The sequence below is a fragment of the Leucopleurus acutus genome (assembly GCF_964270905.1).
Source record: "Leucopleurus acutus genome assembly, chromosome: 3".
NCBI classification, from domain to species: Eukaryota; Metazoa; Chordata; class Mammalia; order Artiodactyla; family Delphinidae; genus Leucopleurus; species Leucopleurus acutus.
In genome coordinates, this window is record NC_139145.1 from 111,883,405 (window position 1) to 111,906,443 (window position 23,039).

The 23,039-nt window shown below is 40.6% G+C and overlaps 1 protein-coding gene across 5 annotated transcripts in view; it reads left to right on the forward strand.

Moving 5' to 3' along the window:
* The first annotated feature begins 4,585 nt into the window (after positions 1 to 4,585).
* Positions 4,586 to 23,039, forward strand: part of ACOT12 (acyl-CoA thioesterase 12) — a 52,011-nt gene continuing 33,557 nt past the window's right edge. Inside the window, exons 1-6 of one of the 5 annotated variants that reach the window (XM_082836787.1) lie at positions 4,915 to 4,976; positions 9,538 to 9,607; positions 14,493 to 14,553; positions 19,559 to 19,628; positions 22,000 to 22,142; positions 22,577 to 22,754. Coding sequence is in view for 1 of the 5 variants with exons in the window: in XM_082836786.1 (XP_082692912.1) it covers positions 4,635 to 4,767; positions 9,538 to 9,607; positions 14,493 to 14,553 (264 nt within the window). In the remaining 4 variants the exon portion in view is untranslated. Of the gene's footprint in view, positions 4,768 to 4,914; positions 4,977 to 9,537; positions 9,608 to 14,492; positions 14,554 to 19,558; positions 19,629 to 21,999; positions 22,143 to 22,576; positions 22,755 to 23,039 lie in introns of those variants that run through there. The other 4 variants (XM_082836790.1, XM_082836788.1, XM_082836789.1 and 1 more) reach the window with 4 other exon arrangements.

A 23,039-nucleotide genomic window follows, 5' to 3' on the forward strand; every position in this document is an offset into this window, starting at 1 on the left:
ATTCATTTTATGAACCTGACACCAAAACCAAAGACAGTAAAGAAAAAGAAGAAAAAGAGGAGAGACCTATATGTCTCAAAAATGTGGATGTAAAAATCCTTAACGGAATAACAGCAAAGAGACTTCAGCAACATGTAAAATGAATTATACCCCATGACCAAGTGGGGTTATTCCAGAGATGCAAGGCTGGCTCCATATTTGAAAGCAATCCCTGGAGTCCAGCCTACTGTCAAGCAATGGGGGTGGCAGCCAGGGGGTTCCACTGAGCTGTTCCTGGAATGAAGGTAGGGCCAAGCAAACCCTGGGAAGAGAAAATATTGGACTCTATACACATGGCTTTTGTTCAAAAAAATAAAGTGCTGCACTCCACATGCATTAGGTAACACCTGGCTTGTACATCTAATGCTTGTCTGAGAGCTGGGGCCACGGAAGGCACAGGAACAAACAGGAGAAAGTTTTGCTTGAGGCTCCAGGCGCTAAATGGGACAGTTCAATTTCCCAAGGTCAGCGTGACCCCAAGAATAGGGCCCAGGAGCAAAAAAGACCCTCCAAGCAAGAACTTGGCACCCGAAATACATGGAAACACACTCTGAATTTTTTGTTTAGGAACTCTGTATTTAAACTTTGAACCATATCCGTATAAATTTGAATTTGAAAACACTGACCTGGCACCTTTCATAACCTCTACCAAAGGTGGAGATAGAGACTGCTAGCTAATAAAGTTCATCTCTGTGTGAAACACTTTAAATGACCAAACCCTCTGCCTGGGATTCGTCTCATAAAAAGAAAAGGCTCCCAGCTGCCCGTGGTGTTCAGAACAGTAAGTATCATGGCTCTTGGTGCCTTGCCACCATCCCCTCGGCACTCGCCATTCCAGTTTCCAGTACAAGCTGACAGCATCCTCCCTTCCTAAGGAGGCAAAGCTCTGCCTGAGAGCCCGCTCTTGCCCTGCAGTCAGTGTAAGTGCTGAGGAATTTATGCTGGGAAGCAGCTCTCAGCCAATGAAAGGTGGAGACTGGAGGGTAGAAACCTCCAATCTCCTCCACGTCTCCGGCAGGAATAACTCAGGCTGTTCTTCACAAACTTGGATGTGCTTATGACTCCCCTGGGAATCTTAATAAAATGCAGATTCTGATTTAGCAAGTCTGGGGTGGGGCCTGAGATTCTGCATTTCTAACAAGCTCCCAGGTGGTGCTGATGCTGGTCTGAGGACCACACTTTTTTTTGCCTCTCACTGTTGTGGCCTCTCCTGTTGCGGAGCACAGGCTCCGGACGCGCAGGCTCAGCGGCCATGGCTCACGGACCCAGCCGCTCCGCGGCATGCGGGATCCTCCCGGACCGGGGCACGAACCCGCGTCCCCTGCCTCGGCAGGTGGACTCTCAACCACTGCGCCACCAGGGAAGCCCAGGACCACACTCTTGACTCTCCTACAGGTGCTTTCTGCAGTTTTCTCCCAAATAAACTGCTTGCTCTCAAATTCCTGTTGGAGGGTCCGCTTCTGGGGGAAGCACTTTTTTCTGTCTCTTTTCTTATATGTCATGCTCCTTGCTCTCAGTTTTCTCAAAGCCTGACCATTATCTTTGCAATGTGAGCCAGGGCCAACACCTCATTCCCTCATCTCCAGAATGACGGGGTTCAACTCTCTAGTTTCCCTCCTACAACAACATTCTAAAGATGTTCTTATTATTCTAGTGATTATCATACTTTCCATACTCTTCCTGATGAGCTTTCCTGCTCTTGTGCATGACCTTTTAAAAATCAAGCTGGCTTCACAGCCTGCTCATCTCCAAAAGATGTCTCTAAACAGAAATGGAAAATGGAAGCCTTTTTTTCAAACATAATAGCAAAAATCCTTGACAGATAAAGGATATAACAAATGTTCACACATGCAGATGTTATTGAGAAAAACATAAGAACAGTAGTTTCAGGCAGAGGCTATGAAAATGAAAATCAGTGCAAAACCAACAAAAGCTATGAAACCACAATCAAGACATCTAATTAGGAGATAATATATATAAGAAAACAATAGTGACTTTGTGTACTGTGTCTGCTTCTTTGATCAAATGTTCCTAAACATACATATACAGACACATGCTATCCCTTTCCAGATAATCACTTCAGAAAGCCACCAAGTATACGTATAAAGCAAGTACACAAGTATTTACATATTACTATCACTTCAGTCACCTTTTTTACCCAAAACAATACAACCCAACCTAAACACACACTTTATTTCCAATAACTTAATAAAATTTCTAAAATACTAATAAATGAAATTCATGCATGTAACCGTTATTTATTGCTGTGTAACAATCCCCCAATCACAGTGACATGCAACAATAAATAGTTATGTCTCATTCAGGAGTCTGCATGTCTGCTGTGTGGCTCAGCTTCAGGCTGCAAGTCTGCAGGTTGGCTGGAATGGCTCTGCAATATGTGAATTCAGCCCGGCACCCAGATGCCGATGGGGCAGCAGCTCAGGCTAGCATCTCCTCACTGCAGAGGTCAGATGTTCCTGAGAACAGGAGCATGTGGTACCTCCAAGGGCTAGGTCCAAATTGGTACACTGTTACCTCCTCACATTCCGTTCCAAAGCAAGTCATGTGGCCAGGCCCAACACCAATAAGTGCCTCGCATGGGGTTATTAGTAGACTCAGTGAATATTTGCTGAACAATGATCTAATCTGCCAAGATGCTATTAAGAACTCTAGAGGCACTTTCCAATGAGGAATGCCAAAACTGATATGAGTAATAACACTGTCATTGAAATCAGCATAAGCACATGAGGGGACCATCCTGGAAGCACACATTTTAATTTGTTTGTTTAAAAAAGTCATTTTCATGCTTTTTATAAAAGTCAAACTTCATACTTCCCTAACTGAATGCATCTAATTCTTATTTATGCTTATATAGGACAGAAACCTACTCACAGAGGATCCTGAAAAGTTATCAAGTCCATGTTTCCTTCATTCCTCTCTTACATTAAAAAAAAAAAAAAATCTTTAAAAGGAGAAGCAAAATTACCAGAATCTCCATTCTGATGCTCCAGGCTGGGGCTTGGCAGGCCATCTGCACAAGGATAAAAAAGCAGCACTGATTTGTTGGAGTCAGTTAGACTTTGTGGTAAGTCAGGAGTCCTGAGTTCAAGTCAGGTGCTCTACTATCTTAACTGCTCCTTTTACATCAGCTGCCTGTCTGACACATGGTTTTCTCTCCAGGTGTCCATTCCCTCACCCATCCCAGATACAGCCAGCCCTCACAATATGACATCTATGGCTCTATAACATGCTGGAGGTTTTCTGGTGTCACTGTTTCCATAATGGAAACTGCTTTGTAGAGTCACTGATTTCAGCTCTAGAAAGTGTAACAGCTTATATGTGCTAAAGTTTGACAATGAGAACTCTAATGTTCTAGATTCTGTCTCTCATAAAGAAGAAATTCTCTTGGGATTTGTTGGGCTCATTTGTAATGAGTTGACAGGTTTTTTTGTTTTGTTTAATTAATTAATTTATTTATTTATGGCTGTGTTGGGTCTTCGTTGCTGAGCACGGGCTTTTCTCTAGTTGCGCCGAGCGGGGGCTACTCTTCGTTGAGGTGCACAGGCTTCTCATTGCAGTGGCTTCTCTTGTTGCAGAGCATGGGCTCTAGGTGCGTGGGCTTCAGTAGTTGCAGCACATGGGCTCGGTAGTTGTGGCTCGCGGGCTCTAGAGCGCAGGCTCAGTAGTTGTGGCACATGGGCTTAGTTGCTCTGTGGCATGTGGAATCTTCCCAGACCAGGGCTCGAACCCGTGTCCCTTGCATTGGCAGGTGGATTCTTAACCACTGCGCCACCAGGGAAGTCCAAGTTGGAAGCTTTTAACTGTAAATTCTCTATATTAAAACCAAAAGGTTGACTTCCCTTATTGGGTGACTTCTGATGTGCCAGCAAAGATCAGCCCTTTTTAAATTTTTCTCCCTTTGTTTGGCAGTGGAGGTAATTTCATAACAAAAAGATGAATAACAGGGGGTTTTGGAGCCATTATATTATCCTAAGACTCAGAAGGTGTATTTTGAACTAGGGATGGGAAGAGTGAGTGCCCACCCTACCTGGCAGTCTACAGCCAGAAAAAAAAGAAAATAAGAAGTCAAATACTTTAAAATCAACTTCTAAAGCAAAAGGTCTACATTTCTCTGGACAGCATTTAACTAATTAATTATTAACTCCCCATCACCTGTCAAGTTCTTCAGACTGATAATAACCTCACTCTTTACTTGGCAAACACCTATGTCACCTTAGCCGGGCACATGCTATGACTTTTGTACTTTATCTCATTTAATTCTCTGCACAGTCCTCTTGAGATAAGTACTGCTATCCCCCCTTTATAGGTGAGAAACCCGGTCTAGTTCCAGCTTTGCCAACCTCGGCCGCCCGAGTCAGTGTCTTCTGAGACAGAAGAGAGTTCCCTTTCGCCCTCCTCGCGGTATTCCTGGCCCCTTAAATCTCACCTCCCGGTGCACCAGGTGGCCCAGTGGCCAGCAGGGCGCGGGGTGCGGGGCCGGGGTGGCAGCGGCTCGGTGCCCTTTGGAGCGGGGGCGGGCCCAGTTGGTGGCCGGGCGGCGGCCAGGCCCGGTTGCTTCGCACTCTTGACCGGCCATGGAGCTGGAGCGGCCGGCGCCCGGCGAGGTGCACGTGAGCCAGGCCATCCAGCCCGCGCACGCCAACCTCCGCGGAGAGCTGAGCGCCGCTCAGCTGCTCAAGTGGATCGACGCTGCCGCCTGCCTGGCGGGTAGGGGTGCTGGAAGGGGAGGGTAGGATGGGGGAGACCCAGGGTGCCGGGGGTCTGGAGTGGATGAGCCCTGAGTGGGGGCGGGGCCCAGTGTGTGTAGCGGAGGGGCGTGTCTGGGAACTGGGAAGCGGGCTGGGATGTGGGGATGCGGGGTGGCGGGGGTCCGGACGGCAGAGGTCGGGATGCTGTCACACCAGGACCCCTGATCGGTGAGGAGGGAGAAGGAAGGAGAGGAGGGTATTGACAGAGCTTTAAACCCCGTGCAGCTGGGAAGTAATGATTGAGATTGTTCATCCAACACTGGGAATGACCTAGACCAGTGGTTCTCAAACCTTTTAGTCTTAGGACTCCTTTACCCCATAAAATAAACGAGGACCCCCAGAGAGCTTTCGTGTTTGTTCTTTTATCCATATTTACCATATGTGAAATTTTAAAAAATAATTCATTTGAAAAGAACAAAAACCCATTACATATTTTTATTGTAAAATAACTATATTTTCAGCAGGAACAAAAATGTACTTAGAGAAGTGGTACTGGTTTACATTTCTGCAAATCTCTTTAATGTCTAGTTTAATACATCACTCACCTCTTATATCTGCTTCTGAATTCAGTTTGTTGCCTTCCACACCGTCATGTAGTCTCTGCGAAGGACCTTTGCACCTGCTGTTATTTTTGCCTTTACACTCTTCTCTTGGCCCTTTCCATGCATTCCATCTCCACTAAATATCATTTATGCAGAGCAGTCTTTCCTAACTACCTGCTTTACATTTGCACCCTTTCATCACAACACCCTTTCCAAATTCCTCCACACCACTTAGCACAATCCGTAATTACTTTGTGTACATATATGTTCACCTTTTATTTCCTGCCTGGCCAATTAGCATGTAAACTGAAGCTTAGTAAGCACTTAATAAGTAAGCACTAAATAAAAACTTCCTGATTATATGGATGGGTAATTGGATGGATGGGTCCAGAACTTGGAATCTCATTTCTAAAAGGAAGCCAGGCTTTGCGTAAGGCACTTAATAGACTCAGCAAATGTACATTTTAAGTAAAATATGTTAGGATTAAAATATTAGAGCTGGAAGGAGCTTAAGATCGTGTATCCCAGGACTCTTATTTTATACAGGACAAAAGTAAAGCTCAGCTGATTACAAATTCCTGTTTTCTTCAATGAGTGTGCATAGAGTTTCTAATCCCCTGTGTGTTAACCACCTGCAAAATTCAGTCATATATCTGAGGCCAATCTGTTTATTTTCTGTTTGTTGATAGGTCTGTTTGGTTTCTCTCTTAACAGTTTTTATCAGGATTTGAGGTCTGTTATAATAACAATAATGGAGACATGAATATAAAAGTAATTCACATGTATGAGAAACAAGTATAGAAAGTATTCAGTTGCCATGCCTATTGCCATGGCAACTGAATTCATTATGTGAATATTGATGTGACTTTTAAAGTTACCTCACTTAGTGCTTCTGTCCTATAATGGAGAAACAATTGCCCTCCTGCAATTTTCATTAAGATTTCTATGGTTTTACACCTTTGGAAACTCGGATCACAGCAGGAGTCAATTGATAACCAATTACTGTGGACCTTAATAGTTATATTACTAATAATACAATATTGAAGAAACCTTTATGATAAAGTTGGTTTGGAAACACGGTTAATGTTAATCCTTGTAGGAAAACAAGGATTAGAATTAGCCACTGACCTTGTTAGAATTAGCCACCGGCCTCATCTGGAGGCCAGAAGATACTGAAACAATATCTTTAATACTAAATATTATAAAAATTGTCAACCAAGAGCTTCAAGGCCCTGTGCATGGTGTATCCTCAGCCTTCCCCTCAGCCTTATCTTACCTACTCTCCTTCTTGCTTTTTGCATTTTTGCCACAAAAACCCCAGGACCTTTGTAGTCACTGTTCCTTCTGCCCAGCAAGCCCTTCCCTGCTCTCCTCCACAACACACATCTGTTTTACTCCTTCTCATCTTTCAGATCTCACTTCAAGCATCCTCTCCACAGGGAAACCTTCCTGACATGCCACCTAGGTGTGGTTCCTCAGTTTACAGACCCTCACAAAATCCATGTTTCCTTCAGATCACCTAACTCATTTTGTTATTATGTATTCATTTAATTAATGTCTGGCTCCTCACTAGATTCCATGAGAATAGGGATAGTAGCTGTTTTATATTTCAAGCACCTTACAGAGAGGCTGGCATAGCACAAGTGTTCAATCAATATTAGTTAAAAGAAAGAATGAATGAAGCCACCGTCATTTTTATCAGTCATCATACCTGGACTATATCCACTTAGCTGTTCCTCAGCTTCTCTCAGTTTCCCCAGGAAATCAGAAATAGCTTTAGGGTTTCTCCACTTTTACTGGCATACTACATGAAGGGCAATCAAAACCAAGAACCAGAACAGACTGGTCCTGTTGAATTCATATCTGTCACACTTGTAAAAAGAAAATAAACACATGTAAAAATTGTGGCCTGTGTTGGTTCCCCATATTTTAATTTTTGATTTTTAATTTAATGGCCCTTGAAAGTCTATAATGTAAAACATGGCAGTTGAGCTCCTGAATCCCATATTCAGCCAAGTACTTCTCTAGGGAGCATTCCTTGGTTGGTCTTTTCTTTTCTCAGAGTTCCTGTTGCTTCTGTAGTAAAAATAACTATTTAGAACAATGTATTTGATTTTTATAAGCCAAAATTGCCTCTTTTGTAAAACAGAACTAATAACAGTATCAACCTCATGTAATTGATATGCATACTTAGCTCAGTGCCAGGCCAATAATAAATCATAATTATTATGATTATGTTTCTTTGTGCTATATATACATAGAAGACACCCAATATATACAATAAAAATTTAGTCTTTTATTGGTTTTTGCACTTTAGTTATCATTTAAATCATTCAAAATTTGGTAACTCATGTTGGTGTACATGGTAACACTTTACCTACAAGAATAGTTTAATAAACTCAACATATCACACCCTCATGTCAGGTGACCAGAATGAATGTCTATTACATACCCTTTAGTCAACACTTTATTGACTATGGCTAGATCTCTGTCACTGAGTAGACTCATTAAAAGATAGGACTGATAACAGCTCAGTGTCTGGAAATCAATGGGAATTTAACAAATGTTTGATATACTGAATTAAATTGAACCCAACTTTCTAGAGTCTAATACTTTTATGTTTCCTTCCTCTAATTGAACTTTAGAGCTGGGAAACCCATTTCCCCGCCTCCATCACTCACACACAGAGTTCTGCTATGGTTAGTTTTCTGGTAACTCAGTTTATGTTATCTGCATATTTGGAAGAATAGTTATTTCCAACTAGTAAAACCAGAATGTCCAGTTTTCTACAGAATTAGATCATAGGGAGGAATGTTTTAAATACTTGCTCTCTGGAGTATTTTCTCATATCACTTTACCTGGGACTATCAATATATATTGCAATTAAAGTAATCCACTACACACAAAGAATGCAAATTCAATATAATTCACTGTCTCTTTTTTATAATATGACAGCAGGAGTGAAGTCTCCAAAATTAAAATGGAGTTAAAATTTCTTTAAAAAGCTAATGCAGTCTGTTTGGGTTTTAACTGACTGTTCCTCAAAATGAAATTCTTGGAAAACCACATGTCAAGATTTTTCCCAAAGAGGAAAAATTCGGATACTTTTACATAAAGTAAAACCAACGATCAAAAAAAAAAAAATCTCAACAAATTAAATGCAGACAGAGGGACTTCCCTGGTGGTGCAGTGGTTAAGAATCCGCTTGCCAATGCAGGGAACACGGGTTCAAGCCCTGGTCCAGGAAGATCCCACATGCCGCAGAGCAACTAAGCACATGCACCACAACTACTGAGCCTGTGCTCTAGAGCCTGCAAGCCACAACTACTGAGCCCATGTGCCACTACTACTGAAGCCCATGCACCTAGAGCCTGTGCTCTTCAACAAGAGAAGCCACCACAATGAGAAGCCCGTGCACCACAATGAAGAGTAGCCCCCGCTCGCTGCAACTAGAGAAAGCCCAAGGGCAGCAACGAAGCCACAACACAGCCAAAAATAAATAAATAAATAAATAAATAAATGCAGGCAGGGAACATGGAAATAACTGGAGTGCTTCCCTAATCTCTCTCACCCTACTCAATGTTTTCCTCCTCCAACATAATTAATGCATAGTGAATTTCATATGAATTTGGTAGTAATAAATAATAAATATTGATTAAATACTTACTATGTGCCCATCTCTATTTCTCTGATGCCCAGACAAGTTTCTCTCTGATTTGGGGTATGAACTTAAGGTCTTCCACACTGTTCAGTGCTTGCACTGGTTAAGTGGTTTAAATATATTCAGCTACTGGTTATGTGGGATAATAGGTACAGCTTTGATGCATTGTTTTTTTAAACGAAAGAAGGGTAGTACCTGACAAAATATTTAAATTTGACACCAACTTACTAAAGTTACTATCTGAATAGCTAGATATGCTGGGTATTGGTGCTGAATTTCAAATCAAAGACAGTATAAGTTAAAACTTCGGAGAAAGTACAGTAATTTCCATGCAGTAGAAAAATAACTTATTGAGCAAAGGAACTGTTATCAATCCAGTTCATCCAGAAGTGTGGGCACAGTGGTCCTATACTGCATAAGAGGATGAGTTACTAGAATAAATCCACTTGTTTTATTCCTTTTCCTGCATGCTGAAATATTTTAAAATAACTATTAATGCAGCCCATTTTTAACCTATTTTTTGAAGCTGAAAAACATGCTGGGGTTTCCTGTGTTACAGCCTCAGTGGATGACATACAATTTGAGGAGACAGCTAGGTAAGTGGCATTGCTTTATCACACCTTTCTCCTGGGTTTATTGGTTCATTTACAACATGTATTTGTGGCACCTAAGCGTACTCATTTGGAGTCAGGGATCCAATTTGTTAGTAAGTAACATTTGAACCAATGTAAATCAGTAAAACATAATAATAATTTCAGGACCTACTTTTAGTAAATACTATTAAGTGTAAATTTACAGCCCTGATTTTGTTGAGAAATAGCTCTCAGCATTAAATGCATTCTGGTATAAGGCACTGCAGGATTTCTAAAAGCTGGTTCTGAATGGCTCCTTCCTTTACTATTAATGATAATAAGTATCTCTATGATGGTGAATTTCATCATTAGGTTGTTGGGTAAACATTAATTCATCTGAGTAGAGGTGTTAAATTATGAAAAACATTTTATGTGTAGGAGTGTGTATATGTTTTACCATCTCTTATTGTAGAAAATTTCAAGATACACAAATCTTTCAACCATATACAAAAGTAGAGAGAATACTACCATGTATCCCCAAGGACCCAACACCTAACTACAACAATAATCAACTCATAAATGCTGTTGTTTTATCAATACCCTTCCATACTCCCCCACATACCTGGATTATTTTGAAGCAAATCCCAGACATCATCTCTGAATATTTCAGTATATATTTCTAAAAGATCAGGGCTCTTTTAGAAAACATAATAATGTAACTGCAATACCATTAAGAAAAACTATCATTCCCAATGGTCTCAAAAAAAATTTTTTTTTAATTTAAACAATTGGTCTATGGATTGAATCAGGATCCAATATGGCTGATATGACCTTTAACATAAAAATTTCCCTTTCTTCTTTTCTCTTGCAATTTGTTTTTTAAAGAAACCTGGTCATTTGTCCTATAGCGTTTACCACATTTTGTATCTGCTCATTGTATACCTGTTTAACATGCTCACTGATGCAGGGTTGGTCATTATTTCTATGCCTTTTTGGTGGACAGAATTAGGAATTATTTTTTTTAAAGAGGTTACATTAATAACTGTAATAAACTAGGGTTATATGGTTTTACTTAATTTATCTGATTTTATGTTTGTATCTCTTTTTTTTCTTTCTGAATATCTTGATCCTAAAAGAACCATCCCAGACTAGAAACAGATGATCTTCTCTCTTCCTTTTTCTTATGTTATGTTTAGAAAAAGGAAGAGAGAAGATCATCTGTTTCTAGTCTGGGATGGTTCTCAAGGACCACAGGGTAGCTGCCACCTGTTTTCAAAACCCTAAGTAGTCTGTCCAGTGAGATGCCCACTTCATCTCTACAACCTCCAGCTTACATTTATCTATTTGGCACTTATTCATTTATATACAAACAAAATTAAGTTAAATAAAACGACATGCATAAAGAAGTTATATCTCCAAAGCTAACCCAAAAGAAATTTTTGGTAGGCATTAGAATCATAGATATGGAAAGACCTTTAGAACTCAACCCAATCATCTCTTTGTACTGATAAGAAACTGAAGCCTAAGGCCCAGAGCCAGCCAAAGGACAGAGGACACTTAGAGCCTGGATCTTCTTATGCTCTATCCAGTGCCTTCTCCAACCCACTTCTTCTATCTTTGTGATCAGCAACCTTTATTGAACATCTCCTAATGCTTGTTCTCATAGGCAGCTGCAGTGTCAGTGAAAGAGCCCTTGACATTCTAGAGACTTGTAGATATAGATAAAGGTCTATTGACTAAGCACAGATACTAGCTATGTGATTTTTCCTGAAGTAGAAAAAGTTGACATGTGTTTGTATCTCAACACAATTACAGATTACTGAAAATCCAAACTTATTTGGGAATAGATTAAAGCACCATTATTAAATTTAGGAATGCCAACAGTATATTGCAATAAAACATCTATTATGTACTTTCCAATCCTAAATTCTGTAACTTAGACTTAACTAGTAACCTCATCATTAAAGTGTGGTTTGCCATTTGAACCATTTTGTGTTTGTGTTATCAGAAAGGACTTGTGGCCACTAAAATATATGGAACCTGCACCATTAAAAAAAGAAAATTAAAAGCTACATATAGAAAGCCATACAATTTGTTTAAAAGCCATATTATTTTTTTTTTTACTATATTGATTTTAAAAAAATATTTATTTATTTGGTTGCATCAGGTCTTAGTTGCGGCAGGCGGGCTCCTTAGTTGTGGCACGCAAACTCTTGGTTGCAGCATGCACGTGGGATCTAGTTTCCAGACCAGGGATCGAACCCGGGCCCCCTGCATTGGGAGCGCAGAGTCTTAACCACTGTGCCATCAGGGAAGTCCCATATTAGATATTTTTTCAATTCACAATATATATTGAATATACCAAAAGTACTGCTCTAGGTTCAATAGAATATGTGAATGTTTATGACACAATACTGAAGTGTGGCAGTCACTCAGTCTGGTAAGAAAGGCAGACAAATACATAGTCATCAGAATAGAAAGTATGATAGGATGCATGCCTAGGGTGAGATATAAATACTGTGGGGTAGATAAAAGGTACATTTTGACTGGAGAACCAATGAGAGTTTCATGATGGAGGTAGTATTTAATGTGGGCCTTGAATGAGGTACAGATTTTCACTGGTGAATAGGAAAAGGACTTCACAAGATGAGGTACATACATGTAAGAACCTAAGCATTGAGGTGGGAAGAAGTGGGGGGTGCTTAGGAAAAGCCTGGCGTGCAGAGATGATGCCCCAGCAGCACTGTGGGGCTGGGTAACAGAAGACCTTGAATGCCATGCTATGAAATTGATTTTACTTGGGATTTTAGCAGAATGAAAAGCAGAATGTCTCCTGCTTTTAAAGGAAGGGCAGAGTTCACAGAAGAGACAAAAAGGTGGCAAGGTGGACTTCCCTGGTGGTCCAGTGGTTAAGACTCAGTGCTTCCACTGCAGGGGGAGCAGGTTCGAGCCCTGGTCAGGGAAGTTACACATGCCACATGGTGTGGCCAAAAAAAAAAGTGGCAAGATGCTTCCCCTCCTCAGAGTCTGACAGGCAGAGGTGGAAGATTTTGGTAGTATATGAGTACAAAGTACTACAGTAGCTTTGAAGAGGGACTCTCTGCCTCGTGTTATCACTGTAAATCTCTGCTAGAAACTTTACCAAACAGAGTTAGGAAATCTAGGAGGAACAAGTTTAAGGAAAAGAGAAAATTGGTTTGGGTTTGCATGTGCTAAGTGTGGGGATTAAGTTAAATTAGGTAATGTGTGTGTAAGCAGCTATCACTCAGCCTAGTAGGGCCTCCATAACCATTAGCTGAATCTGCTGAGAGAAGATTGAAAATATGGCTCTGTGTTTCAAGAATGAGGTTCGGGCTAAAGATTTAGATTTGAGAATCATCTCTATAAAGATGATAGGATTGTGGAAGAGAACAAGGTCTTCAGGAAGAGGCCGAAATGAGAAAAAACAAAGAACATAAATTTGGTGGATGGCTACCATTAAGGAATGGATTAAGAAAGGGAAATCAGTGAAGAAAACTGAGAATGAAGAGAGAACAGTATTTTGGAAGCCAAGGGAAGAGAAGGTTTCCTGAAGAAAGAGGTTGATTGATGCTGTTAAATGAGAGAAGACCTTGGATTTAGCTGTTAGGAAGTGACTTCGGAGATATCAGGAGTAAGATGTGGAAGCAACAGCTAGATTTGAGTGGCTGAGAAGTGAATGAGAGATGAAACCCCCAAACTTCTGAACCTGACAAAATCCTAATCTTTTAAGACCCATCTCAGATGTTACCTCTTCTATGGCTCCTTCCCTGACTTTTCATATTAGTCACTTCTGGGTGTTTTTGCAATACTTGATTCTTTCTTCCTTTTGAAAAATTTCATAGCGTTGCACTTCATCTGTCTGCATCCTGATGTCCCAAGTGAAGACTGGTCTCCTTGATGTCATCAACCTTATCTTGTTAATCACTGTATCCTGAGGTCTTAGTTTCGTGCCAGGACTAGTTGTAACTCAGTAAACATTTGTTAAATGTATGAGCTGGAAAAAGAAAAAGATTATTTTAGGAAGTTTGAATATGGAGAAATATAGAGGAGAAGAGAAAAAAATGTGTGATAGAATAAACTTGAGAGAAAGATTTTTATCAAGGAAAAGCCTTGAACATTTTCACAGACTGATAAGGAGTCAAGGAAGGGGCAGAGATTGAGGGTACAAAAGAGGAAAGAGCTGCCTAAGCCAGGCCATGGTGCAGGAGGAAAGGTAAGAGTAGGACGGGATCAAGGGCACGGGTAAAGAAAGAGTTCTGGAAGAGATCTATTTTTCTTCCCCTGAAACAGAAGATTGAGAAGAATAGTGAGAATGTAGTTCAACTTTGAAGTCAGGGAGAAAAATTGAGGAGGCTTATATTGGGTAGACCCTTAGGTGACTGAAGGGCCAGAACACAAAAGCTTTGAAACAACTAGGGTTACATGACCAGAGTCCCAGTAATAATGTGGAGTGAATGGATCATCTGGCAACATTGAGGGCTCCTGTAAACCGAGTGAAGGTATTCAGTTTGTTTGCTTGCTTGTATGTTTACCATTTATTTGTTAACCAACATTTAAAAATATCAATTGTATAGGTTTGCATGTGTGTTCGTTTTCTCTTAACCAAACAGCTGTGGTACAGTCAAGTATCTGTTGTAGATTTGGAAATCATTTTGCACACCATCTTTGCAAAGGCCGTTTTCTGGTAAAAAGAGGTAGTCAGCTAACTCTTGTGTGGTTTACAATAACCAGTATCTATTTTTAGTGCTGTCTCGTTGTTATTGAGTTTCTCATGCATGAACATTATCAGCATAAGGTGGAACTGTTCTATGGCACACACATTTAAGTGAATCTCCAAGTCTGAAATGAGATGTGCTAGAATTACTGTTTTTTTTTTTTTTTTATCTAGAGTTGGACAAGTTATAACCATCAAAGCGAAAGTTACTAGAGCGTTCAGCACAAGCATGGAGGTAAGAGGCTCCCTTTTCTTCCTTCTGCCTGTTGGTGCTCATTTCTTCATTGTTTACAGAGGAGAGAGGAGGAGGCCTGGAATAACTTGGCGTTCATATGATTCTGAATTTCAGAAGGCCCTTGAATCTGTAGTCAGGCTCACAGGTAAATAATAAGCCTGTGTTTCCCTGCTACTAAAATTAAATGTGATGCAATGAACTATTTTTACATAAAAGGAAATACACAAAGTAAACATACAAGGGAGGGCACTCCCTTGGTTCTTTGCCAGGTATAGGTTTTATTTCTCAATTATTCTGACTCTATTACTATTCTAATTCTACTTGTTCTCTGTCTCCTCACCTATAATGAAAACAAGCCCCACGATTAACTAATTTTTGAAAGGCAGAGTAATTGGAGCAAGAAGGGAAGCTTAGATTTTTCTTCTTCACCTACCTGGTTTTCTTTTCTTTATTATAGTTATGAATACAAAATTCTTGGGAGATTTTGAAGTCTCTATCCAGGTTAAAATAGCAGGAAAGGAGTTCATGGATCCCATGTTGCAACTTGTAGTTTGCTCAGTAGCAGTCCCTTTGATCTCTGGGCACAAAAGACATGTAGGGACTTACATTTGTTTCCTGGGATTCTATGACAAAATTTCACAGATTAGGTGCCTTAAACAACAGAAATTTATTGTCTCACTGTTCTGGAGGCTAGCAGTCCTAAATCAAGGTGTCAGTAGGGTTGGTTCCTTCCAAGGCCTATGGGAGAGAATCTGCCCCCATCCTCCCTCCTAACCTCTGGTGGTTTGCCAGTGGTTTGCTTCACCCCGATCTCAGCCTTCATCTGCACATGGTGTTCTCCCTGTGTGTGTGTGTTTATGTGTCCAAATTTTCCCTTTTTATTAAAAAATTTTTTTAACATCTTTATTGGAGTATAATTGCTTTACTATGGTGTGTTTCTGCTTTATAACAAAGTCAATCAGCTATACATATATATATACATCCCCATATGTCCTCCCTCTTGCATCTCCCTCCCACCATCCCTATCCCATCCCTCTAGGTGGACACAAAGCACTGAGCTGATCTCCCTGTGCTATGTGGTTACTTCCCACTAGCTATCTGTTTTACTTTTAGTAGTGTATATATGTCGATGTCACTCTCTCACTGCGTCCCAGCTTACCCTACCCCCTCCTCGGGTGCTCAAGTCCATTCTCTATGTCTGCATCTTTATTCCTGTCCTGCCCCTAGGTTCTTCACACCCAATATTTTTTTTTTAGATTCCATATATATGTGTTAGCATACAGTATTTGTTTTTCTCTTTCTGATGTACTTCACTCTGTATGACAGTCTCTAAGGTCCATCCACCTCACTACAAATAACTCAATTTCATTTCTTTTTATGGCTAATATTCCATTGTATATATGTGCCACATCTTCTTTATCTGTTCATCTTTCAGTGGACACTTAGGTTGCTTCCATATCCTGGCTATTGGAAATAGAGCTGCAATAAACATTGGGGTACATGACTCTTTTTGAATTATGGTTTTCTCAGGGTATATGCCCAGTAGTGGGATTGGTAGGTCGTATGGTTGTTCTATTTTTAGTTTTTTAAGGACCCTCCATACTGTTCTCCATCGTAGCTGTAGCAACATACATTCCTACCAACAGTGCAAGAGGGTTCCCTTTTCTCCACACCCTCTCCAGCATTTATTGTTTGTAGATTTTTTGATGATGGCCATTCTGATAGGTGTGAGGTGATAACTCATTATAGTTTTCATTTGCATTTCTCTAATGATTAGTGATGCTGAGCATCCTTTTATGTGTTTGTTGGCAATCTGTATATATTCTTTGGAGAAATGTCTATTTAGGTCTTCTGCCCATTCTTGGATTGGGTTGCTTTTTTGATATTGAGCTGCATATGCTGTCTATAAGAGACCCACCTCAGACCTAGGGACACATACAGACTGAAAGGGAGGGGATGGAAAAAGATATTCTACTCAAATGGAAATCAAAAGAGAGCTGGAGTAGCAATTCTCATATCAGAAAAAATAGACTTTAAAATAAAGACTATTACAAGAGACAAAGAAGGACACTACATAATGATCAAGAGATCAATCAAAGAAGAAGATATAACAATTGTAAATATTAATGCACCCCAAAAAGGAGCACATCAATATATAAGGCAAATGCTAACAGCCATAAAAGGGGAAATCAACAGTAACACAATAATAGTAAGGGATTTTAACACCCCACTTTCACCAATGGACAGATCATCCAAAATGAAAATAAATAAACACAGGCTTTAAATGATACATTAAACAAGATGGACTTAATTGATATTTATAGGACATTCCATCCAAAAACATCAGATTATACTTTCTTCTCAAGTGCTCTTGGAACATTCTCCAGGATAGACCATATCTTGGGTCACTAGTCAAGCCTTGGTAAATTTAAGAAAATTGAAATTGTATCAAGTAACTTTTCTGATCACAACGCTATGAGACTGGATATCAATTACAGGAAAAAATCTGTAAAAAATACAAACACATGGAGGCTAAACAATACGCTACTAAATAAGAGATCACTGAAGAAATCAAAGAGGAAATCAAAAAATACCTAGGAGCAAATGACAATGAAAACACAACAACCCAAAACCTATGGGATGTAGCAAAAGCAGTTCTAAGAGAGAAGTTTATAGCAATACAATCCTACCTCAAGAAACAAGAAACATCTCAAATAAACAACCTAACTTTATACCTAAAACAATTAGAGAAAGAAGAACAAAAAAACCCAAAGTTAGCAGAAGGAAAGAAATCATAAAGATCAGATCAGAAATAAATGAGAAAGAAATGAAGGAAATGATAGGCAAAGATCAATAAAACTAAAAGAGGTTTCTTTGAGAAGATAAACAAAATTGATAAACCATTAGCCAAACTCATCAAGAAAAAAAGGGAGCAGACTGAAATCAGTAGAATAAAAATGAAAAAGGAGAAGTAACAACTGACACTGCAGAAATACAAAGGATCATGAGAGATTACTACAAGCAACTATATGCCAATAAAATGGACAACCTGGAAGACATGGGCAAATTCTTAGAAATGCACAACCTCCTGAAACTGAACCAGGAAGAAATAGAAAATACAAACAGGCCAATCACAAGAACGGAAATTGAGACTGTGATTAAAAATCTTCCAACAAACAAAAGTCCAGGACCAGATGGCTTCGCAGGTGAATTCTGTCAAACATTTAGAGAAGAGCTAATACCTATCCTTCTCAAACTCTTCCAAAATATAGCAAAGGGAGGAACACTCCCCAACTCATTCTACGAGGCCACCATCACCCTGATACCAAAACCAGATGAAGATGTCACAAAGAAAGAAAACTACAGGCCAATGTCACTAATGAACATAGATGCAAAAATCCTCAACAAAATACTAGCAAACAGAATCCAACATCACATTAAAAGGATCACACACCATGATCAAGTGGGATGTATTCCAGGAATGCAAGGATTCTTCAATATATGCAAATCAATCAATGTGATAAACCATATTAACAAATTGAAGGATAAAAACCATATGATCATCTCAATAGATGCAGAAAAAGCTTTCAACAATATTCAACACCGATTTATGATAAAAACCCTCAAGAAAGTATACATAGAGGGAACTTACTTCAACATAATAAAGGCCATATATGACAAACCCACAGCCAACATCATTGTCAGTGGTGAAAAACTGAAACCATTTCCACTAAGATCATGAACAAGGCAAGGTTGCCCACTCTCACCACTATTATTCAACATAGTTTTGGAAGTTTTAGCCACAGCAATCAGAGAAGAAAAAGAAATAAAAGGAATACAAATTGGAAAAGAAGAAGTAAAACTGTCACTGTTTGCAGATGGAATGATACTATACATAGAGAATCCTAAAGATGCTACCAGAAAACTACTAGAGCTAATCAATGAATTTAGTATAGTAGCAGGATACAAAATCAATGCACAGAAATCTCTTGCATTGCTATACACTAATGATGAAAAATCTGAAAGAGAAATTAAGGAAACACTCCCATTTACCATTGCAACAAAAAGAATAAAATACCTAGGAATAAACCTACCTAGGGAGACAAAAGACCTGTATGCAGAAAACTATAAGACACTGATGAAAGAAATTAAAGGTGATACAAACAGATGGAGAGATATACCATGTTCTTGGATTGGAAGAATCAACATTGTGAAAATGTACTACCCAAAGCAATCTACAGATTCAATGCAATCCCTATCAAACTACCAATGGCATTTTTCACAGAACTAGAACAAAAAATTTCACAATTTGTATGGAAACACAAAAGACCCCAAATAGCCAAAGCAATCTTGAGAAAAAAAAATGGAGCTGGAGGAATCAGGCTCCCTGGCTCCATTGTATACTACAAAGCTACAGTAATCAAGACAGTATGGTACTGGCACAAAAACAGAAATATAGATCAATGGAACAGGATAAAAAGCCCAGAGATAAACCCATGCACATATGGTCACCTTATCTTTGATAAAGGAGGCAAGAATATACAATGGAGAAAAGACAGCCTCTTCAATAAGTGGTGGTGGGAGAACTGGACAGCTACATGTAAAAGAATGAAATTAGAACACTTCCTAACACCATACACAAAAATAAACTCAAAATGGATTAGAGACCTGTATGTAAGACCAGACACTATAAAATTCTTAGAGGAAAACATAGGCAGAATACTACATGACATAAATCACAGCAAGATCTTTTGACCCACCTCCTAGAGAAATGGAAATAAAAACAATAAACAAATGGGACCTAATGAAACTTAAAAGCTTTTGCACAGCAACGGAAACCATAAACAAGATGAAAAGACAACCCACAGAATGGGAGAAAATATTTGCAAATGAAGGAACTGAGAAAGGATTAATCTCCAAAATATACAAGCAGCTCAATATCAAAAAAAACAACCCAATCCAAGAATGGGCAGAAGACCTAAATAGACATTTCTTGTTCTTTCAGGTCTTGTTTTTGTATCCATTCAACCAGTCTATGTCTTTTGGTTGGAGCATTTAATCCATTTACATTTGAGGTAATTATTGATACGTATGTTCCTATTACCATTTTCTTAATTGTTTTGGGTTTGTTATTGTAAGTCTTTTCTTTCTCTCGTGTTTCCTGCCTAGAGAAGTTCCGTTAGCATTTTTTGTAGAGCAGGTTTGGTGGTGCTGTATTCTCTTAGCTTTTGCTTGTCTGTAAAGGTTTTAATTTCTCTGTTGAATCTGAATGAGATCCTTGCTGGGTAGAGTAATCTCAGTTGCAGGTTTTTCCCTTTCATCACTTTAAATATGTCCTGCTACTCCCTTCTGGCTTGCCATTTCTGCTGAAAAATCAGTTGTTAACCTTATGGGGATTCCCTTGTATGTTAATTGTTGCTTTTCCCTTGCTGCTTTTAATATTTTTTCTTTGTATTTAATTTTTGATAGTTTGATTAATATGTGTCTTGGTATGTTTCTCCTTGGATTTATCCTGTATGGGACTCTCTGCATTTCTTGGACATGATTGATTATTTCCTTACCCATAGTAGGGAAATTTTCAACTATAATTTCTTCAAATATTTTCTCAGTCCCTTTTTTTTCCCTCTTCTTCTTCTAAGAACCCTATCATTCAAATGTTGGTGTGTTTATTGTTGTCCCAGAGGTCTCTGAGATTGTCCTTAATTCTCTTTTTTTTTTTTTTTTTTTTTTGCTTTATTCTGCTCTGTAGTAATTTCCACTATTTTATCTTCTAGGTCACTTATCCATTCTTCTGTCTGTTATTCTGCTATTGATTCCTTATAGAGATTTTTTTTTTTTTAATGGTATGCAGGCCTCTCACTGTTGTGGCCTCTCCCGTTGTGGAGCACAGGCTCCAGATGCACAGGCTCAGCAGCCATGGCTCATGGGCCCAGCCGCTCCGTGGCATGTGGGATCCTCCCGGACCAGGGCATGAACCCGTGTCCCCTGCATCGGCAGGTGGACTCTCAACCACTGCACCACCAGGGAAGCCCCTTCTAGAGAATTTTTAATTTCATTTATTGTGCTGTTCATCGTTTGCTCTTTAGTTCTTCTAGATCCTTGTTAAACGTTTCTTGTATATTCTCCATTCTTATTTCCAAGATTTTGGATCATCTTTACTATCATTACTCTGAATTCTTTTTCAGGTAGACTGCCTATTTCCTCTCCATTTGTTTGGTCTGGTAGGTTTTTACCTTGCTGCTTCATCTGCTGTGTATTTCTCTGTCTTCTCATTTTGCTTAACTTACTGTGTTTGGGGTCTCCGTTTCACAGGCTGCAGGTTCATAGTTCCCGTTGTTTTTGGTGTCTGCTCCTAGTGCGTAAGCATGGTTCAGTGGGTTGTGTAGGCTTCCTGGTAGAGGGGACTGGTGCCTGTGTTCTGGCGGATGACGCTGGATCTTGTCTTTCTGGTGGGCAGGACCACGTCTGGTGGTGTGTTTTGGGGTGTCTGTGAACTTATTATGATTTTAGGCAGCCTCTCTGCTAATGGGTGCGTCTGTGTTCCTGTCTTTCTAGTTGTTTGGCATAGGGTGTCCACCACTGTAGCCTGCTGATCGCTGAGTGGAGCTGGGTCTTAGCTTTGAGGTGGAGATCTCTGGGAGAGTTTTTGTCATTTGATATTATGTGGGGCTTGGAGGTGTCTGGTGGACCAATGTCCTGAACTCGGCTCTCCCGCCTCAGAGGCTCAGGTCTGACACCCGGCCAGAGCACCAAGACCCTGTCAGCCACACGGCTCAGAAGAAAAGGGAGAAAGAAAGGAAGGAAGGAAGGAAGAGATGGAGGGAAGGAAGGAGGAAGAGAGAAAAAAGGAATAAAATATGTTACTAAAAATAAAAAATTAAAAAAAGAGAGTAACCAAACCAAAAAAGTTGGTTATAGCGCTAAAAACTATAGTTACAAACAAACAAACAAAATGGACAGTCAGAACCCTAGGACAAATGGCAAAAGCAAAGCTATACAGACAAATCACAAAAAGAAGCATACACATACACACTCACAAAAAGAGAAAAAGGATAAAAATTAGGGCTTCCCTGGTGGCGCAGTTGTTGAGAGTCCACCTGCCGACGCAGGGGAGGCGGGTTTGTGCCCCAGTCCAGGAATATTCCACATGCCGCGGAGCGGCTGGGCCCGTGAGCCATGGCCGCTGAGCCTGCACGTCCGGAGCCTGTGGTCTGCAACAGGAGAGGCCACAACAGTGAGAGGCCCGCATACTGCAAAAAAAAAAAAAAAATTAAAGAAGAGAGCAACCAAATCAGTAAAGAAATCTACCAATGAGAAGAAGCTCTAAATACTAAACTCCGATAAACATAAACCAGAAACAAATTATTTGGAGAAAGCAAACTCCAAATCTACAGCTGCTCCCAAAGTCCATCACCTCAATTTTGGGATGATTTGTTGTCTATTCAGGTATTCCACAGATGCAGGGTACATCAAGTTGATTGTGGAGGTTTAATTCGCTGCTCCTGAGGCTGCTGCGAGAAATTTCCCTTTCTCTTCTTTGTTCGCACAGCTCCTGGGGTTCAGCTTTGGATTTGACCCCGCCTCTGCATGTAAGTTTCTTGAGGGCATCTGTTCCCTACCCAGACAGGACAAGGTTAAAGGAGCGGCTGATTAGGTGGCTCTAGCTCACTCATGCTGGGGGTAGGTGGGGTATGGAAGGTGGGGCAAGCCTGCAGCAGCAGTGCCCAGTGTGACGTTGCAATAACCTGAAGTGCGCCGTGTGTTCTCCCAGGGAAGTTGTCCCTGGATCATGGGACCCTGGCAGTGGCGGGCTGCACAGGCTGCCGGGAGGGGAGGTATGGATAGTGACCTGTGCTTGCACACAGGCTCTTAGGTGGCTGCAGCAGCAGCCTTAGCATTTCATGCCCATCCCTGGTGTCTGCGCTGATAGCCACGGCTCACGCCCAACTCTGGAGCTCATTTAGGCGGTGCTCTGAATTCCCTCTCCTCACACACCCCTAAACAATGGTCTCTTACCTTTTAGGCAGGTCCAGACTTTTTCTTGGACTCCCTCCCAGCTAGCTGTGGCGCACTAGCCCCCATCCGGGCTGTGTTCATGCAGCCAACCCCAGTCCTCTCCCTGGGATGTGACCTCCAAAGCCCAGCCTCAGCTCCCAGCCCCCGCCTCCCCCGGCGGGTGAGCAGACGAGTCTTTTGGCCTGGTGAGTGCTGGTCGGCACCGATCCTCTGTGTGGGAATCTCTCCGCTTTGCGCTCTGCACCCCTGTTGCTGAGCTCTCCTCCGTAGCTCCAAAGCTTCCCCCCCCACCCCCCACCCCTGTCCCTGCCCGTGAAGGGGCTTCCTAGTGTGTGGAAATTTTTCCTCCTACAGCTCCCTCCACAAAGTGCAGGTCACGTCCCTATTCTTTTGTCTGTTTTTCCTTTTTTCTTTTGCCCTTCGCAGGTACCTGAGGAGTTTCTTGCCTTTTGGAAAGTCTGAGGTCTTCT